Source organism: Dromaius novaehollandiae, chromosome Z (genome assembly GCF_036370855.1).
Source record: "Dromaius novaehollandiae isolate bDroNov1 chromosome Z, bDroNov1.hap1, whole genome shotgun sequence".
NCBI classification, from domain to species: Eukaryota; Metazoa; Chordata; class Aves; order Casuariiformes; family Dromaiidae; genus Dromaius; species Dromaius novaehollandiae.
In genome coordinates, this window is record NC_088132.1 from 41,457,801 (window position 1) to 41,477,130 (window position 19,330).

A 19,330-nucleotide genomic window follows, 5' to 3' on the forward strand; every position below is an offset into this window, starting at 1 on the left:
TTTTGTATCACTACTGCCCTATTGGCTTTGTGGTGGTGAAGTGGAAAAAGAAATCTGTCTGTTTATGTAAATTTCAGATCTGATGGATGAAAATGAACTTATAAATTGATTATTTAGGACTGTGTGTTAATGTTGTCTTGACCTCTTACAAATGCTTTTTCTAGCAAGTTGTGCTGCTCTAAGGTTCCTCAAGTAAGTGGAATGAGTTAACCTGAATGTGCCTGGGAAGGTAAGTGGCCTGAGATTTTTAAATTGTGTTGTTTTTCAAAGGCTGTTCCAGTTTTTCGTGCTTATTGACTGTTGTGAACTTTTAACTTTTGCTATGCTAAATTCAGCTGATGTTAGACTTCCTGGTCTGGATTTTCTGAGCAGCGTGGTGCTCGCTTTTGATAGCGCATGGCGTCACACCATGTACTCTCTTCAGTTGTTTCCCCCCACAGTGACTCTGGTAATGCCTTTTTGGCAACCAGTGGACACCTAAAACAGCTTTTCCTCAAAGATATTACGGCTTTTTTGGTCTTTTTTTCTGGTGGTGGTTTTCATTGGTTTCCGTTCCTAAAAACGAGCACACAGCCCAGAGGCCTCCACGCTGTGCGGGGCCCCGCGCTGAGCGGGGTTTCCGCCTGCAAGTGTGGAGCGGGCGGCGCTTGCGGCACCTGCCTCATTTCCTTGTAATTCCCATGCTCAGTCGTTCTGCCTGTGCTAATCCCGGTAGAAAGTGCGGATTTACCGCTGGTGAATGCCTTGCAAAATGGATCTCTGTCTCCTGTAAACCCTGCCATTAAGAGCTTCAGCAATACAAATGGGAGCACACCAAACTACCCCACTTTAAACACTGATTTCCATCTGGGAGGTGGATTGAGAGGGATGACTAAGATCCCCTTTGGGGGCCTCATGATTCAGAGGGTGTAAATAACTTGTGTCCTCTTAATACATGCTTGTATTCTCTTAATACATAAATATGAATATACATTATAAAAATGTTTTATATATGCATATTCTATAAATACATATATAGAGGCAGCTGTGATGGGAGGCCTTGTAAACACTGTGTTGCAGTCATTGCTTCCATGAGGATCTGCAAAAGGTATGAGGGCTGCTGGCTGAGACACAGGTGTGAGAAGGTATGTCACTTAAGGATGTTATACAGCTTGCATGTTCATCCTTATTCTTGTTACTTAAGCCACAGAAGAAGGGATACGCTAATGAGAATTTTAGTTGTTAAATATTTTTCTTGAGGTCTTGGGCTATTTTTCCGCGTTTTATTTCTTCTATTTCATGCCTGAATGATTATGGTCTGTCTGCAGTGTACTGAAAGAATACCCTATTAAATGCCTGATGTTAGAGTCCTTAGTGATTGCGCTGGTTTTGAGTTTTCCTCTTAAACGTTAACAATAATGATCTAAAGTTGAAAATGGAAGCCAAACTTCTTAATTCTGAAAATATAAAAGTAATTACATTTAAAGCAATTGTGACATTTACCACTGCCTAGTTTTGGAAACTATCTGAGCAACAAAAAAGTACGTCTTCCTAATACTTTACTAAATTAAACAATTGATGGGAAAACTGGGGGAGAGAAGGGTGTTTTCATTTTGAGATGACATGGAGAGTTTTTATAATAAAATATATTTTTGCTTTTGAATACCTTCTCTGAACAAAATAAACTTTATACCAGCTCAGACTTGCCAGTTTTCTTGAGGTTTGGTTTTATGGTAACAGAAATAACTGTAATGCCAAAATCCTTTGCTTGGACTTCCCCCTACCCTGTGTGTCTCTTCCCAAGACGTTTGGACAAATCCCCTCTCTGCTGGAGTTTATTCCTACATTTATGCTCTGGTTGCTTAACAGGATTAGCGTGTGCCAGTTCGTAACTCCTGCTAACAGGGCACGTCTGCAGGGATAACCCTGCAGGGTTGTGGATGTTGCTACTGCATTGCTGCAGAATGCAAAGAATGGCAGTTGCTTCATATCGCAGAGCCCATGCTGTTTCCCTTCCCTTCCCAGATTTTGGTATCTGGCAGTTAGAGGACAGGTAGCAAAATGTGTTGTGTGCAAGTGCAATTGGTGCTGTAGAACTAGCACAGCAGAATCTGGTTTTAATGGTGTGGCAACTTCAGTCAGGTAAATTGGGTTTTTGTGTATCAGAAAAGGTGACAGTTGTGAGGGTCGTACAGTACTAACGCACTTGGTAAGCACAGACCTCAAAAATGAAGCAAAAAGTTCATGATACTATTAAGGACAATGTTTTTTTTCCTTTTTTTGTTTTTTCTTTCTAAACAAACAAAACCTGAACAGGACCAGCCTTGAAGCTTTTTTTCTGAAAAAATCATGTTAAGGAGAAAGATGGCTTGCACATCTTTGAGTAGGAAAAACTACAGCTCTAAGGGAAGAGCAAGCTTGCCTGATCAAAAAAACCCTAATGAATTTCAGAGATTAAAAATAGTATAAAATGCAGAAGTCTTGTCTGAACATTGCAAATAGAGGATGCTATCTCTGTGTGTAATATTCTTTTATGGGCAATGTGTTACGAGGCCAGAAAGCTGTGGAGCTCCCTGTAGGAGCGCTAGAAGGTGAGGGGGCAATATGAGAGAATGGGGAGTCCTCTTGGAGGAAAAATGTTTGTGGTTGAATATGATGTAGTCATTCAAGGCCATGTTCCATGTGAAACAAATGGGTTTTAACTGTTATTAAAATAATTACTCAAGTACATGGAGTTTCTGGTACAAGATGGCATATGGGAATGTGCTGAACCAAATTAATCAAAACTGTTGGAAGGCTGTTAGGGCGTTATGAAAGGATATATTGATGAGATCCTGAACAGTGGGATTGTTCTGCGAGGGCTGACAGACTTGTCTGTGCTCAAACTGGTTCTTTGAAGCAAAATCAAATATTTCTCTGTGTGAAGCCTTTAATTTGTGGACTGGGCCTAACGGCACAGAGACAATACTGGCTTTTTTTACTAGGATAAATACGTGTCAGGAAGTGACAAATATTGTGTACAGTTGACCTGCAGCTGGGTTCACTTGGAGCTCTAGCAGATGTGCAGTGGCAGACGGATATTGGGCAACTGGTGCTGTTACCACCCTCAGCCATCCCCCTCCCCGGCCCTCGGAGAGGACGTGGCCCTCCTTCAGGAGGGGTATTGGACGCGAGCAGTTCTTCAGTCGCCGCGGTTTTGTTTGATACAGTAAGCTGAAAGTGCTTTAGTGCGCTGGGCTGACACGATTGATTCAGGGAGCAGGTTGGAGGACCGCATTCCCTAGTAATGTAAACCGTCCGATTTTTGTTTCCGGACACACATGCGTTTGGGGCCGTATCAGAGTTGTAAAGGTATTAGGGAATCAATTTTATGAGACTTGATGCATCTATGTTGACTTTTAGAACAAAAAGAGCTACTTAAAACTTAGTGCAATCCATTCATTAGCATTAAGGTGTATTCCTAAATTGCTGGTGTGTTAAGTCAGGAAGGGCCTGTCACACCATCCTATCTTCAGTGTTAAGTAGTCACTTCTCAATTATCTGCAGTGGCAGGTGCTGGAGTCAAATGGGTAAAGCAAAACTACAGATAATGCAAGTTGTATTTAAATGTTGTTCTAAGAACGTACAGCGAGGGAGTAATGGGGATGGGAAAGGTAAGGCTTGAGTTTTGAGGTTGAGGGATTCTTGAGATGTCAGTGAAATGAGCTGGTAAGGCCTCGTGGCACATTACTGTGTGAATGCAGTTATTCTGTTAGCTCCGTGGAGCCAAGTGTCTCCACGGCCTGGATAACTGAGGGCTGGCAGAAATGCGAGGATAGCACAAAGGACGTTACGCTGACAGCCTGCTTGTGTCATCCAGCTGTTGCGTTTTGTCACAACTTACACTGGCTCATTTTCAGAGACAGAACCTGCCTTGTTATTGCATGTCTTGCATAGAGCTTAGCACAGCGAACTCCCTGGCTTGGACCAGCAACCCCTAGCCTGTAAACAGTTGCCTAAAAGATGATTTCTGCTAAAGCCCTAGAGCCTTTGGTGCTGTGAATCACGCGGGTTTGTCAGATCAGTCCTCCCCTCTCTATGGAAGATGTAAGGTTGCAGTGGAGCAGCTGTGTTCCTTGTCCTGATCTTCCCAGTTGTGTTGGGCAACTGTTAAATAGCTGTAGGAGCTTCTCCATGCGTGCCCCTTGAGGACGGTGCTCTTCTGTCGCACGGCCAGGCATGGTTTGGGGTGAGTTAGCAATGCCTGGAAGTGCAGCGCAGGTGCAACTCCCATTACTGACCATGTCTCTTGTGCCAAGCAAATTCACAGTAGATTGGTCTGGGAATCCTTTTGCTCTTGTGCTGTCTGAGGATGTTAGTTTTTGAAAGACCGTTTTTATCTTTCATCTGGAAAGGCAAATGTGACTGTTTTTGTTGTAGGTTTGCATTTGTGAGCTTACCACCATCCTATCTATGGAGACGGGGTGAAGGGAAGAAGACCATAAATATTAAAGTAGATTTGCTGCTTCTTCTAGCTAGAAGAGTAGATTCTTCCGTGTAAGATTTTGTTCATTTGTGAGAGTATGAGTAATCAGGAAAGGCTCTTTGAAAGCATGCCTTACATTTATGCTTGAGGCCCCAAGGTTTGGGTTCCACTGAGACAAGACCTATCAGGTTCTTCCTTTCTTTAATTCATAACCTTCCTGGCTCTTTTTCTCTTCTGTCTGCAAACAAACCTTAGCACCACACCAAAAATCCAATGACCCGAATACTGGGCGGGCATACTTGTGTCATGAAAAAGATGTGATATTGCCATTTTGTCCTCTACAAAACATTTCTCTCTTTGGTGTTTAAAAAGATGAAGTATAATCCTGGGCAGTAGTGAGGGAATGACATAATGCTAGTTTGGCCCTTATTTGCTTATTTAAAAGGTTCTAATGTTCTAAAATATGGCATCTAAGAGAGGAGGAAATTACATTAATTCTTCTTGGAAGCACTCTTCATTATTGCGCTGTGCCTCAAAGAAAGTGTGGATTATAATAATGTAAAACTTCATTTTGGGATCTTTGACAAAATCACTGCCTCCCCAAAGGATATTGACATGGATTTACCAATTTTTATTCCTAGTCTGTTTCTTTTGAGTTACCAGCCTAGGAGCTGATAGATCATGGATCAATTGTCCATGTTTCAGAGGTGAATGCAAGTGAAAAGGAGTAAAGCTGAAGTAAATGTAAACAGAACCATTTAGGAGGGGTCTACTGCTCGTGGGAATGGAATAAATCCTAGTAGCTGCGTGTTAGTTCTGTTAAGTATGGCATTAATAAAAAGGCATATATAGTATCACATATATAAGTCGCAAGGTGGTGCTGTTCAGCAAAGGTGAAATGTGTTATAGTATTGCCAAGAAAAGAGGCTTCTACCATTGTACGAATGTAGTAGTTTGTGAGGGCGTGTATGCATGTCCACGTGCACGCACAGGATTTCAGACAGTGCAGGAACAATTCATCTCTCTTATTTCAAGGCTGATAAGCTAGATATTGTGTTTTTCTTGTATTATATCTGTGTAGCTTGTATGCATTACTCTTCGACACAAATGTTTCAAATTAGTGCCAAGCAAATGTTAAGAAGGCCTTGCATATGGTGTGGAAAAGAAGCAAATTACCAAGGAACAAAAGAAAGTTTTAAGCTTATCAAGTGTGTCTGTAAACAGGAAGCACTTAAATGGTGTGAAAAATAATCTCTTTAATTTCAATTTATAAATGTCAGGAATTGCACCCACTGTTTTGTTCTTGGTGAACTAATCTCTTTCTTGATATTATGTTCCCAAGCAAACATCCAAGAGTAACAGCTAATCTAATTAGTAAAATCAACTGTTGCATTATTGTTAAATTATGTTATTGCCTTGTGCCTTTGTCAGAATGGTATTTTACTATAACCATCATGGTCTAAGGACAAAGGTGAGACATGGGTTGCTGGAAGAAGTAATATCTTTCATAACGTAACTGGTATGGTAGGAGAAAATGGCCAAACTTTCAGGCCTTCCAAAGCTACCTTCAGATCTTCATGCAAGTGCACCCAAAAGCTTGTCTAGTTTTTCCAACTGTATCAGTTAGTCTAACAATGTGTGCCAGCAAAAACCACATCCCCCTTTGTTAATGTTAGCATCTGCTTATCCAAACAAAGCAGGCGTCTTGAGTTCCAGTGGACCTGCTGACTGAAAGACCACTCTGGATCAAATCAACTCAATTAAAAATTTCCAAAATAGCATCTGGGCTTTCAGACACCTCCATCTTTTGTAAATTACCATTGTAAAATAATTCAGTCATTGTCATCAATCCTTTAATTTTTGTATTGCTTTATCAGTAGATAGCTGTTAAAAAAAAGATAAGTCTATAGTTGATGGACATGACTTCTTAAAAACTGCTGAATTCTCACTGCCTGATGACAAGATTTTTAATGGAAATGTGCTATCCTCCTGGGCCAGTGGATTTTTTTAGATGGCAAGACAAAAAGTGCCAATGACATTGTGCTAACATAGACATTCAGCCATGTACCCTTAGGAGAACTACATATGGAAAAGACTGTGGAAAAAATGACTGCCTATTGTTGTTGCTTGTGTTTGTTTATAGTCTAGATCTTGTATGTCATGACTGGTTTGCTAATCTCTCAGCTGTTTTCTTTAGTACGTGAGTAGTGCGACCTGTGATAAAGTCAGAACAACCACTTTATGATTGACAAGGTTTACCAATGTCTGCATGTGCCCGTATGATGGCATATCTTTCCACAAATGCACAAAGATAAAACTCCTTTTCTTTTCCAGTTCAAAATGAAAACTTAGCTACTTTTTAATGTTAAAATATAATACAAAAAGAATGTGCAAAATGGTCTGATTCCCTATTCTTCAGTGTTCTTATTTCCTCATTTTAAAAAAGTTGAAGTTACCAATTTTTCTCTTGATGTCATGTTAAACTGTAGGTGTGAAAAGCCAAATAAAACATGTAATAAAAATATTAGCTGTATTGGATTGATCCCTAATTGTCTTCAGTAGTTACTGAATTCAGTTATAGATTGTACTTAGAAAATGAAATGTTCTCTACTTTATATGCTTGAGTACAAATCTTTTAAAGTCATTATGAAATGCTGTGATGGACTGAAGGGAGGAGGGTGCAGAAGCATCCTTCCATATACACTGGTTCTCTTAATGAGAATATGACTGTCCTTTCCAGACTAATATAACACAAATGCTTTCCTGACCCCAAACAATTTCTCCTGCTATTCAACATTTTTCTTTCTTCTCAATTTTATCATTCCTATGCGTGGGCATTTGATCACCCTAAATTATTTCAGTTTTCCAAGATTTTATTTTTCTCACTGTATCCCTGCTCGGAGGCAACTTCTTTGAGTTTCTTAATCACTGCTCCTCTCTTATCACAGACCACATGCATAATATTTTTTTTATCATTTAAGCTTACTCCAGTTACCACTTAAATGAGCTAGAATCTTTTTACTGCTTTAGGTCTGATCCCAGTTCTGCCATATGTCTACATGTGTCTCCAAATCATTTGTAGAACACATCTGGAACTTCGATAAAGCATATGTTTATCTGTGGTATTAATAGAAATACTTTGTATTTGATTACAGTTATAGTATATGTTTTGCATGATTTGGTATGTTTTGACCACATCCATTAAAAGAGTATCAATACATTGTACGGCATACTGTGTAATATATTGACTTTGCTTTTTCTGACTTCGATGCAATTTGGTATCATCTTTTTGGTTTGGAGGTATACATAATCCTCCAGATGTACTCTTAGAAGACAGTTGTACTTGCACGCTCTTTGTGCATAAAGCTAAAAATCATCTGTTTGGATTTTGGCAGGCTTTGTTACTGCGGTATCTTAATTACTAGCTTCTATAAAAGGAAGTATCAGCTTTTTTGTTAGCGTTTCTGCCTTCTTTCATTAGCATGAATAATAGCTTCCCCCAGTCAAAATAGTTTGTGTTATTTCAAAAAAGGGAAGAACATTTTTTTGTCCAAAGATTTAGTGGCATTTTTGCTTTTTCTTTCTCTTTTGTTTTTCTTTTTTTTTTAGAATGGAAAAACAGATGTTAATCGCGTCAGCAACTCATTTTTGGATGTGTGTTTGTCGTAATGGGCAGTACTAATTCCAAACCAACTCTTTCACCAGATAGCAGCAAAAAGGCTAAGAACGTGAGTACAGGGCAGAGAGACTCCAAGCAAGTTAACGAATTGTGTGGCCTCTCTGCTGAAATCAGGGAGCCTGCAAGTAGGTCTTCAGGAGTTTGCAGCAGTAATGAGAATATCGAGGGTGTTTTCTATAAGTTTGTGATTCTGCATGCTGAGAATGATGTAGATGAAGCCATCCGGATCCAGAACCTGCTGCAGAATAAGTTTTGTATTAAACCTGGAATAATCTTTGCTGAGATGCCTTGTGGTAAACACATCCTGGAAAATTTAAGTGATGCTGTGAATGACTCTGCATGGACTATTATACTACTGACAGAAAATTTTCTGAATGGTCCTTGGTGCGAGTTTCAGTCTTACACCTGTCTTGTCAATGCTCTTAACAAACAGCATAAATACAACTCTGTGATACCTGTGAGGCCGGTGAATAACCCGCTTCCCCGGGAGAAGATTCCTTTTGCCTTGCAGGCTATTAATGCCCTGGAAGAAGACAGTCCTGGCTTTGCAAAACAAGTGGAGAGAATTTTCCAGGAGTCTACGTATAGGCAACAGCGAGAGATATGGAGGAGGGAAAGGATGAAAGAGAAACTAGAGCACTTCTGATGGTGGAAAAAGCTATGTAAAGACAGGTGATGATTAAAATAAAGCAGAAGTGATATTCTTTAAGGTACTCTTTAAGGAAGAAAAACTCTTCTTTTGACAAAACTAATGATAAAGTTCTCAGGGGAGGCATGCTAATTAAGTACTGGGGAATGCATGCTGCATATCAAGACACAACTGTCACTGTGCATGCCAGCTTAGAGGCACAAGGTGCTGGTTTCCACCACCCTTAACTGGTTTTGCCTTTATTTTTTGAGCTCTGCCAGACATGTATTGTCTTCCGTTAACAGGGTACAGCTCTTCACATCTTGTGGCTGATACTGAAAATTATAAGTAAATGAGGAATACTTATTATTATCAGACCAATTTATTATGAAAGGCACTCTATGAAATATGCTGCTACTTTAAGAAATGGACACTTAAATATGTAGATATTTTTGTTGCACTTTGTTTTTCTATAGCAAACACTTTTTGATGCATGCTGAATGTTTTGTTGTTTAATAAACACTTTTTTGGCTCCTTTTGACTAAGCTTGGTTTGGTACATTCTTTAATATAAAAAAATTAATTAGAATGAAATGGGAGACTGCAGCTTCAAGATAAGTGTTCTGAACTCAGGTTGGAGGAGGAGGAGAGCCACAGAAGTCATATCATTTTGAATTACTTATATTTTATGCATTTCAAATCCTAGTTCTTAAGTGTATTTGAACAGGTTTAAGATGGATCTTCACTGCTTTTTTTTCTCCTGTACTTCATGGGATGACTGCCTATGATTCAATAAGCCACTTGCATAGGATTTAAGTATAACTTTGTATTGCTGATGTGGAATGAAATTACTAAAATAGCATTGGAAACCTTTGTGTTTTTTCTGGTGGAAATGAAATTAAGACATGGTAGTTTATTTTCTGAATGATTGAAAGGTGCCTGTTCTGGGAGTGAGGGCAGTCAGCTCTGAGCAAAACAGTTTGTTCTGCACTGAGGCGAAAGGCTGGTGAGTGGGGCTTTGGTGTCTGGACCAAAGCAACCCCCATATCGATGAGGTAGGTAGCTAACGTCGTGGCTCTGCCGCTCCTTCCTTGCTGTGCCATTTTGGACATGTCCTGCCTCTGTTCCCTATTTTGCAGATGAGAATGAGAGGTGTGTATCTCTGCCTCAAACACAAGGCAGAAGGCGAAGGCAAAGCGAATGGGCGCAGGTGTGGTCTCTTCGGGGCTGTTACCTAGCTAAAGGTTTCAGAAAAGGGGGACCAGTCCCCTTGGGCTTGGAGCGTGCCTCAGCAGCCCACAGCCTCCATGCTTGAGCTACCAAGTCGGTGGGTCACAGCTGCTGCTTTTTTCCACTTCTGTAAAAACCATTTCTTTTGGCTGCCTCCAGAACTGGAGGAAACACCAGCGGCTTGGCTGGGAGACACCCCTACTCACAGGTAGTATCCTGCTGGGCAGCTCTTGGGCAGTGTTTGAGGGTTAAAGTCACAAAGTCACGCTTATGTATTGTTTTCTTTGCATAGCTGTTTCAGACAAAAACTAGTCCTGTTGCATGTTCTGGCCTGCCCACGCTGCTGCATGTCTGCCTGAACAGCGCAGACAGCTCTCCTGTATGCTGGTGCCTGCAAACAAAAACTGCCATCTCGTTTTCATGCAGAAATTTGTACCTTGTCACTACTGATTCCATAACCAGCCTCATCTGCGGAGACCTTTACCTTTCCTGTGGCCTGCTGGGTACTTGCCGTGGCTCACTGCCTGTCACCCTGCCGGGTTGTATCTGGATGCTCAGTGTGCTCTCCAGCTGCCTGACAATTAAGGGAAAGTGCCTGGCAGTTACGGGCTCTGACCAAATGTGATTCGTGTTATCCACTTCAGGCTGTATCCTGCACTGACCACGGCTCGGCCGTGCCTCTTGCGGCCGCCTGTGCGCCGAGTCCCCAGAGGTCCTGTGGCAGAGCACCGTGCTTCAAAGGGTGTGTGGTGATACCGTGGCAAAGGGAGGAAAACTGTGTTCTGTGCTTTTTTTTAAAAAAAACAAAAACAAAAACAAAAAACCAAAATACTGAGGCTTTAAAAAAACAAAACAAAACTGAGGCATGCTTATGTCATCCCATTGCAGGCTAGCCCTGCTCTCGTGCTTGAGGATTTAAGTGGTGTTGCTCTACTCTGTCCTTGGTACCGTGCGGGAAGAACAGCCAAAAGAGCTGTGAGCAATACCACACTGCAACCTGAATGTATGGAACTGCATTTAGAGCTGACTTTCCTTTCTCCAGGGGAAGCTGGCGCGTTGTTGCCATGGCTATAGTGTTTGTGAAGGAGACTCTCAGGCGTGGATCTTAAAGCGCTCTGCAGCCAGCAGCATCTGCGCTACTTCCTGGGCCCGTGCGAAGGGCTCTGCTCTCTCTGCAGCAAACGAAGAGATGCAGCTACAGCCTGCAGATGTTCTCTGTGTTATAGCAGCAGCCTTGGAAGCAGCTGCCTAGGTAACATTTGAAAATTGGACGTGCTCAGATAGAAGAGGAAGGGTGGTCTTGCAGCCGAGGAGTGGAGCGAAGGCTTCACCTTACCCCTCGTTCTGCACGTCTGCCCGAGTATCACCAGGCAGCTCGAGCGAGGCATGACCTTTCGGTGTGCCTAGGTGTCAAAAGAAGCATGTTGGGGCGGGGGGATCCCACTCCTTGAAATCTTTTTGAGACCCCACCCTTCTCCCTCAGCAAGCTAGTTGCTTAAAGACCTACAAAAATTCAGCAGTAACCTTGCCGCTTTCATCTGTTAGGTAAGGGCAATGTTCCTTATGCCACGGAAGTATAAGGAGGCTACCTGTATTTTATGGACAAAGTCTCCTCGCATTGCATTACACAATAGGAATGGCATTACACAATGGGAAATGGATCTGAAACACTTCATATGCCTAATGGTGTATTTGGCTTTCTCTGCAATAGGTTATTAGTGATGTTTTTAAATTTTCCTTTGCTCTGCCTGAAGGTCTTTAAGAACTTATACACACGCATGCGCGCGCGCACACACACACACACACACACACACACACACACACACACACACAGCTGAGACTTAACTGGAATAAGCTGTCGTCTGTTTTTCTCTCTTAAATGTATATTCCTCCTGCAAAATTTCTGGCACGTGTGTCAGATGCATCCTAATCAAATTGGCATGTGGCAAATGTGAAGCATTCTGGCTGCTACCTCAGCCTGCGCTGCACTCCTCTCCTAGGGAAAAGGCAGGGTAAAAGCAGGAGCTTTTCTTTGCAGAAAATCACCATTCTCATTCCATGGAACCAAGAAAAGTTTAAAAAAATATATACTGAGATAAGGCCCCTCACCCTTCCTACACCTGCTCATCAGATGACAGTGCTGGATGCTTTGCCTTAGGTCTCTGGCTGGTATCTGTTGTCAGGGTGATACCTAAGGAAAGGGCAATGGCTGAGTACCTGAGGTGCTCAGGGCACAAATCCAAGAGATTTATAAATCTTAAGTAAGCTAAGGCAATCCGTGGAGAACAGGTTTAATAAGCTCAGCAGAGTTTGCATTAGAAAGCAAGCAAACAGCTCCAATCTGCTCTAACTAAATCTTCTGAGGCATCGTTGCGAAAAGCCCTTAGTAAAGTGTATTTTAGTAATCCAATTTGCAGAAAAAATGGAGGAGATGCTCACATACTGCAGCAATGGGATAAGTAACCGAGATAAAAAGGAAACTGGTTACATACGTGTCTATTGTAGACCTGCTCAGCAGTTCAAAACCCCTTGGTGAAACGCAGGTGATGAAGAGCCTTTAGGGGATGCCTCGGGCAGGTGAGGGGCCCCAGCGATGGCCCTGATTGACAACAGCTCAGAAAGAAGGAGAATCACTGCTAAAATGACACAGGTCTTTTTTAACACAAAACCACCAAACAGACAAACAGGGACACCACTGCACAAGGGAACTGAGAAGCTCAGTATCGGAGCCTTATGTTATTAAATAAATAAACAAACAAACCTCTCTTCTAACCTAGAATTAAGCCGGGGTTGTAAATGGTTTTTCTACTACTTCTCTTCAGGGGCGAGTTAGAGGCGGCAGTCAGAGCAGACGAACAGAAAGGTCTCTACCCACCGTTGACAGGAGGCTGTTCCCGGAGACCTTTGAGCTCAGAGGGCAGACTCTTGCTTCTGACCAGCCACTTAAGTAAATGGTTAAAAAGTGGAAAATGAGAGCAGAACGCTTGAAAGCACATATGTGTGTGGCTGCATGCATACATACACACCCCCACGCGGCCAAAAACCACTGGGAATTTGGATTCTTTGCTGCAGACGCAAAGATTTGGGGATATATATGGCAATGCAAAAGGTCACGACTAGTCTAAATTGCTCAGCGCTTGTGCTTTTTGCAGACTCCTGGTGACAGTTACAGCTGCAGCTGACTGAAATGTGGGGACGCTTATAGCACTCGCCTCTGAAGCCAGGGCCTGAAATACTAGGGGCGTGCTCTCCGGCGCTCGCCGGCTCCCGCAGGGGCTGCAGCGCCTGGCGTGTTGCAATCCAGAGCGTTGCCTAGCACTTGCAGTCTGTTTTGTTTGCGCGCTCTGCTCATGCTAGCTGCTGCTTACGGTAAATGGAGTATTTCTCTGCTTCCTCCCCCCTCGCCGCTTCTGCAGACATCTATTTGAGGAGAAGTAGCTTTACCACGCAGATGCTTGCTTCCCGCCGCTCCGCGCTCCCCAGAGCCTTTAAAGCTTTCTGTGAGTCCAGAGCGCTCCCTGAATTACCAGCTCCGTAGCTAATCTCGGCAGTGAGTTAGTGGAGGGGCTGGGACCAATGCCTCGGAGTTAAATATGCATATTCCCAAGTATCATGACTAGCCTCGCAGGCTAGTAGGTGAAATGTCTCTTCTATATTTAGAAAGCAGAGGATGTTATGTATTTTTTATTCCACCCACCACAGAAGTCTTGTAGATTTAGTGCCTAGGAGTCGATGTATTTTTATCAGCACTGTCAGGCCTGTCCTCTCCTTGGCCTGGGAGCAAAAGAAGGGAGCAGAATGGGAGGGTAATACGGACAGGGTAAAAAAGGCAGCACGGAGATCGCGAGCCGCCTTCCTGCGAGTTTCACTTCTGCGATGCACCAGAGTGGTTGCACCCTGTGGGGCAGGAGGGGCACTGGGTGGCACAAGGGTAAGACTGGGATTTTAACAGAGCAAAAGCTTAGTCAAACCGATTGCTCGTATGCAAAGCCACAGCGCGTGCCCAGCTTACCCCTTGGGTAGAGGATCCTACCACGGCAGCGTGCTGTTTGGTTGTGGCATGGCTGCAATGTGAACATGGCCAGCAGTAGCTAATAACGACATGGCTACAGTATAGTCAGCTCATTTTCAATGCATTTGTTACCTAAGGCTTAGTCAACTGTTGACTTAAAACTATGTTGATGAAATTGAGAATATTTTCTAAGTGGCAAATGTTGGTTTGGCTGAGAATTTTACTTTGGCAGTTGCTCTTGTTATATTTAAGTTCTACCATGTTAAAGTCACAAATTTTACTGCTTGGGATGTGCTCTGCAGTCCAGGGCAGCCTCTCCCAAGATGCTAGGTTATTGGCACTGAAGAGGCAACGTATGGTCATACGCTGGCTGTCAGGAAAGTATTCTGGTTGTATGAATTCAGATGCACAGGTCTTTTACAATAAACGCTAAGGATTGCCATGAGAGGAAGACAATTGGGTTCGTTTTCTTAGAGGAAAATACAGCTTTCACAAGCTTGGCAAATACTGACCTAGCAGCTAGATGCATATGTGCTACCCATTTTAAGAGAAATCTGTAAATCTCTGAAAAGTTCAAGCTCTGTCAATGTACCATTTAGCCTGTTGAAGTAGTGCCAGAGATAGTGGAGAGAGAGCAAAGGAAATACTGCAGCACACGCATCAAATATCCAAATAGAGAGGAACGATGCAGGACAATTAGACCCTGAATTCCCTTTATGAAGATATTTGTATTTTCATCCTGTCACAGTGCACCCCTGAGAAAAGTCTGGCCCTCCCCTTGACACCCCCACCCCACCAGATATTTATACACACTGATAAGATCCCGCTGAGCCTTCTCTTCCCCCAGCTGAGCAGTCCCAGCTGTCTCAGCCTCTCCTCGTACGAGAGATGCCCCAGTCCTTTAATCATCTTTGTGGCCCTACCGGTATGATCTTTACAAAATTGTTACAAATTTTAAACAAAGTGATTATATTCTTCCTATTTCCATCTCTGATTTCATAATACAATTATAGAAAATTAGTGACTCAAATATTGTTACGGCTTTTAGAGAAATACTCAGGGTAAAATCCTGGCTCAGCTGACTTTGTTGGAAACAAAATGTCATCCTTATAGGTTAGAGTGGACAGAGAGAGATGCGTATTTCCTCTTGAGAAATGAAGTACTTTACAGGGTCAGAATTTGTTTGCTTGGTCTGTGTTCACACACGGGCTGCACGTGATTTCTGCCACTAGCTGTAAATTAGCTGCCAAAGGAAAAGAAAAGCGCACAGCTTGCAGCAGTTCAGGAAAACCTGCAAAAACTTCTGAATTCCTGCAGATTTAAATCTCCAGTCAGCTCATAACTTCTCTCACAAATTTAATACCAGTCGGCAGTATGTTTGTCCGCTTACTCAACGACAGAGAATTCAGTTCCCAGTGTTTTACTAACAGGGCAACGCAAACAAACATTGCCAGTTAAAGAAGAAACTTCACGATTTGTCTGATTTGCCCACGGTGGACTTGCATTAGAAGATACGGGGTTTTAGACTGGAGGGCTACGGTCTGGTTCGTTAAGGTCACCTGCACTGGCTGGAAGTAGCTGATAGATAATTTTGTCTGGACAGAGGGAACCTGAGCTAGTGTGACCTCTTACTTCTAATGCTAGCCATCTCCTTCTGCCGATACCACTGTGCGGGAAAAGTCACAGACTTTCTGGAGGAGGATGTGGGCAAAGAGGAAGAGGAGGCATGCAGCTGCCAGTGTCGCAAGCCACACTTGTCCCGAGGGTTGTGCCGGCCCGGGCTCGGGGGCCCTGCGGCCGAGGACTGCAGCCAGCACCACCCGAGGCAGTGAGGGACCAGGCAAAAACATGCACTGTGAAGAAAACCCAGGCACTAGCACGGCTCGCAAAGGAGGGTGATCAGGTCACATTGCCATGCTAGGAAAAGCCAGCAGTCACATGTAATGAGGCTGAGCCTATACACGCAACTACTTCATAGAAATTGGTGCAATCTCCCGTACTGAAGTGTGTGTGTCCAAGGCCTGCAGTGTTTGCAATCTTGTGAGTCTGCCTTTGCAGTTTAATCAGTCGCGAACAGCCAAGGGAGTAGGGGATTTTTTGTGACACTGCATAGCATGAACATTATTCAGGCAGCAGCACAAAAAGTGAGGTCTGTGAGCCACTGGCCATAATGATATGCGTCAATTAGCCAAATGAAAATCTAAGCTAGCCTAATTCTCTCTCAAGGAAAAATGAGGAGCATTTCCCCAGCTCCTCTCTGGCCATGGGGTAGCAGCCAGCCTTTTTGCTGGTGTGGTCCTTCCTGGGCATTTGGCAGGCACAGAGCCACCCTGTGCCCACGCTCTTCCCGGGCTGCCGCTGCTCCCCTGCCCAGAGGATTTGCCATGCCAGCCCTCGTCCTCCTCGGCCGCAGGACCCCATCTGGAGGCATCTCCTTGTGTCTCTGCTCCAAGCCTCACGCAGGGCGTGGAGGGGATGCCGGTGCCTCAAACCCTCGCTCTGGCCCCAGGGGGTGCAGGTCAAAATGCCCTCGCCGGCTCACAGGGCGCAGGGATCTCACACCCTAGGCACAGGTGTCACAGTCACTGGGCCCTGACATTTTCCAGGATGGGTCTCTCTGTCGGTCCTCTTGAAGCTCTTCTGCTTTGTACAAAAATGCATAAATATTCATGAGTAAGAGTGACTGCATGTAGCGTCATTGTCTCACTAGAGGCATCTGTGCCATGTTTGGGGCTGCCAGAGGTGGGGGCGAGCACCGGCAACCAGGAACTGCTTTGTGCAGCCTGACTTGAGGAGAAAGCAAGCTGAAGTTCTGCACCCGTCCCCCTTTGTCCCTTCGGGACCCAGGGAGACAGGATTTAATCAATGACACCAAATGATATAGCATTTTACAACAGGATCTCTCTCTGCAAGCAGAATTTGACTCTCAAAATGGTTTCAATGGCAGTCCTGACCGACCATCACATGGGGTCAGACCTAGCAGTCCATCAAGCATAGTGTGGTGACCCATGAGTTTGCCTTACATTATCACCATTTGGAAACAAAATGAACATCTCTTCTTCAATCTGGAATTAAGTTTGTGGATGCAACAGTGAAACATTTGTCTGTGAACACAGTGCCATAGTTGCCACAGCAATGTTACCTGCTCACCAAGTGAAGAACCACTCTAAACAGAGCTGTAAGTGTCTGCAAGGTGAATAGTCCATTAATCCGTAACATATGTGACAAATACCTTCTGCTGTCTCCTATGAATAGCTGTGTGAGCACAAGAATATCTTGAGGTGGGAACTAAGTCATAGCAACATAGATTATTATTCCACTTAACACCATTCTTCATTCACAGCTTTCAAAAATAAAGAATATATTTTGGGGAAGGATGCCACACAACCAATCAACCCTCAAGGCTAACTGATTTTGTTAATGCTGTGGGCTGAGTATTAGTTTGAGGGCACCACCAAATTATCTGGTGTGACACCCGACAAATCACAGGGCACCTCCCTCCTTCCTCGTGGGAATGACGGCAGATTTAACACTAGCCACTGAAGAGTAGAAACGAAACACTGGGCTTCACACACTGCCAACAGTGGGTGTTCCCCCTTATTTCTTAGTCTGGCACAGGGCCACAACAGAAGACACAAGAAGTCAGAGGAAATTGCCCCAGGCATCATGCCATCACGCTTACAACTGGATTAACTGGCTGTTAATGATTAAGGTTGAAGCCTTAAAGAAGGAATCGGAATCGGTACCTCTGCTTTGCAGAGTGTTTCAGAGATGATGGGTCAATGTATTTGCCCTTTACATCTGGGAAGCCGGACAGAAATCAGAAAATAACTGCAGTAGAAAAATCCTGGACTGTGGCTATATCCTCACAAGCAATGCTCAGTCCCTCTCAGGTGTGGTGGAGCAGGTATCATCACAGCAGGGCAGTGTGGGAGTGTGAACCATGGAAGTGTAGTGGCGGTCAGCATGGAGATGCTTTGTCAGAGCTCTGTAAGCTCAGTTATGTCCTGAGCATGGCCTTTATAAAACATGAATATGATTAAATAGTTTTTAAAGACATATGCATATCAAAGTATGAAAGGAAACTATGCACTGGAAAGAAGGATGGCAGCAGGGCACCTGAAGAAGTATAATTGCCGTTAACTTTTATTTAATAATTTATTTCTCCATTTAATTCATAGATGCCCGCAAATAGTGATTCTAGGGTAGGTTTCTGAAACATCAAGGCAAATCTGTTATTTTCCACAAGGTACAGAGTCTTATTTAAACAAGAAGACTTGTGGCTCTATAGGCTGTGTCTAAACTCAGCAGTCAGTGTGACTTGTAGCTGTGCACCAGAGTTCATCTTTCTCAGTTGTCCAGATGGGGGACCTGTGCAGAACGCTATCCTGTTTCCATATGGCCTGCCCCATTTCCCTTCTGTGGACCTGTCCCTGGGTCTCAACTTCATTCAGAGCTGGGTGTTAGTGGGAACATACCCGTGTTCAATGTTCTTGGAAGTGCTGCTGCATCTACTACTTTATAAGGGACCATAAAGACCTGTAGTTTGTACGTCAACCAGCGCAGGATTTGCTGCCTGTCGCCAGTTTCCCTTGGCGCTTCGGCTGGGCTATTCCCTTTGGTGATTATGTTGGCGCAGGCTCCCAGGGAGCTGCAGGCAAGGGGCCAGGAGCTGCTCAAGCAGCGCGCACCACTGCCTCAGCGCCTGCGCATGATGGGAGACGTCTGAAGGACCTGGCCTGCCTTCTCCTGGAGAAAATGCACTGAAAACTCTAGAGATTGAAGGGAAAAGGTCAGTTAGATTATCGTATCTGTATTCCTACTCGCACAGAACTGTTCCTTGCAGTCTGTTATTTAGATATGATACGCTTGGCCCAGTCTGTTTTTAAATGACTCTGTCAATGAGCTTCCACAACTTATAAATGATTATTCCAGCTTAGCAGAGCCTTCCTACCAAGACGTTATTCTTGATGTTAGTATGCATTTTCCTTTGTTCTTTTTCTTCCCATTTACTGCTGACTAAATCTTGTAAAATTCATCAAATAATTCTTCTGTTCCATTCACACATCTGTAAAATGTTTCGTATTCTCCTCCCCCCCACACTTAGTTCTAATTTAGCACTTATACATATTTAGGTCTTTTAATCTTTCTTCATAAATTAATACCACCAGCTCCTTAATCATTTTGATTGCTCTTCTCTAAATCCCCTTCAGTTTGTTTTCATCTTTCTGCTTCTGAGGTTTGCAGAAATGTAATAAGCAGTCTGTGTGCAGACTTGCCAGTGCTGTATACAAGGAGACAAACAGCAGCCCAGACTGTGATATATTGCTGCTGCATC

The 19,330-nt window shown here is 43.5% G+C and overlaps 1 protein-coding gene and 1 long non-coding RNA gene across 2 annotated transcripts; both read left to right on the plus strand.

Annotated features, from left to right (window-relative positions):
• Positions 1-7,666, plus strand: LOC135325031 (uncharacterized). Its single transcript, XR_010386248.1, has 2 exons — positions 1-229; positions 1,019-7,666. It is a non-coding gene; the product is annotated as an uncharacterized LOC135325031 (long non-coding RNA).
• Positions 7,667-8,112: 446 nt separating this feature from the next.
• Positions 8,113-8,769, plus strand: TICAM2 (TIR domain containing adaptor molecule 2). Its single transcript, XM_064501969.1, has one exon. The coding sequence runs from the start codon at positions 8,113-8,115 to the stop codon at positions 8,767-8,769; it is 657 nt and encodes a 218-aa protein (XP_064358039.1).
• The last annotated feature ends 10,561 nt before the right edge of the window (positions 8,770-19,330 follow it).

What these genes read in the sequence shown, in the direction of transcription:
- TICAM2 (XM_064501969.1), top strand. Translation starts at nt 8,113, where the DNA reads ATGGGCAGTACTAATTCCAAACCAACTCTTTCACCAGATAGCAGCAAA.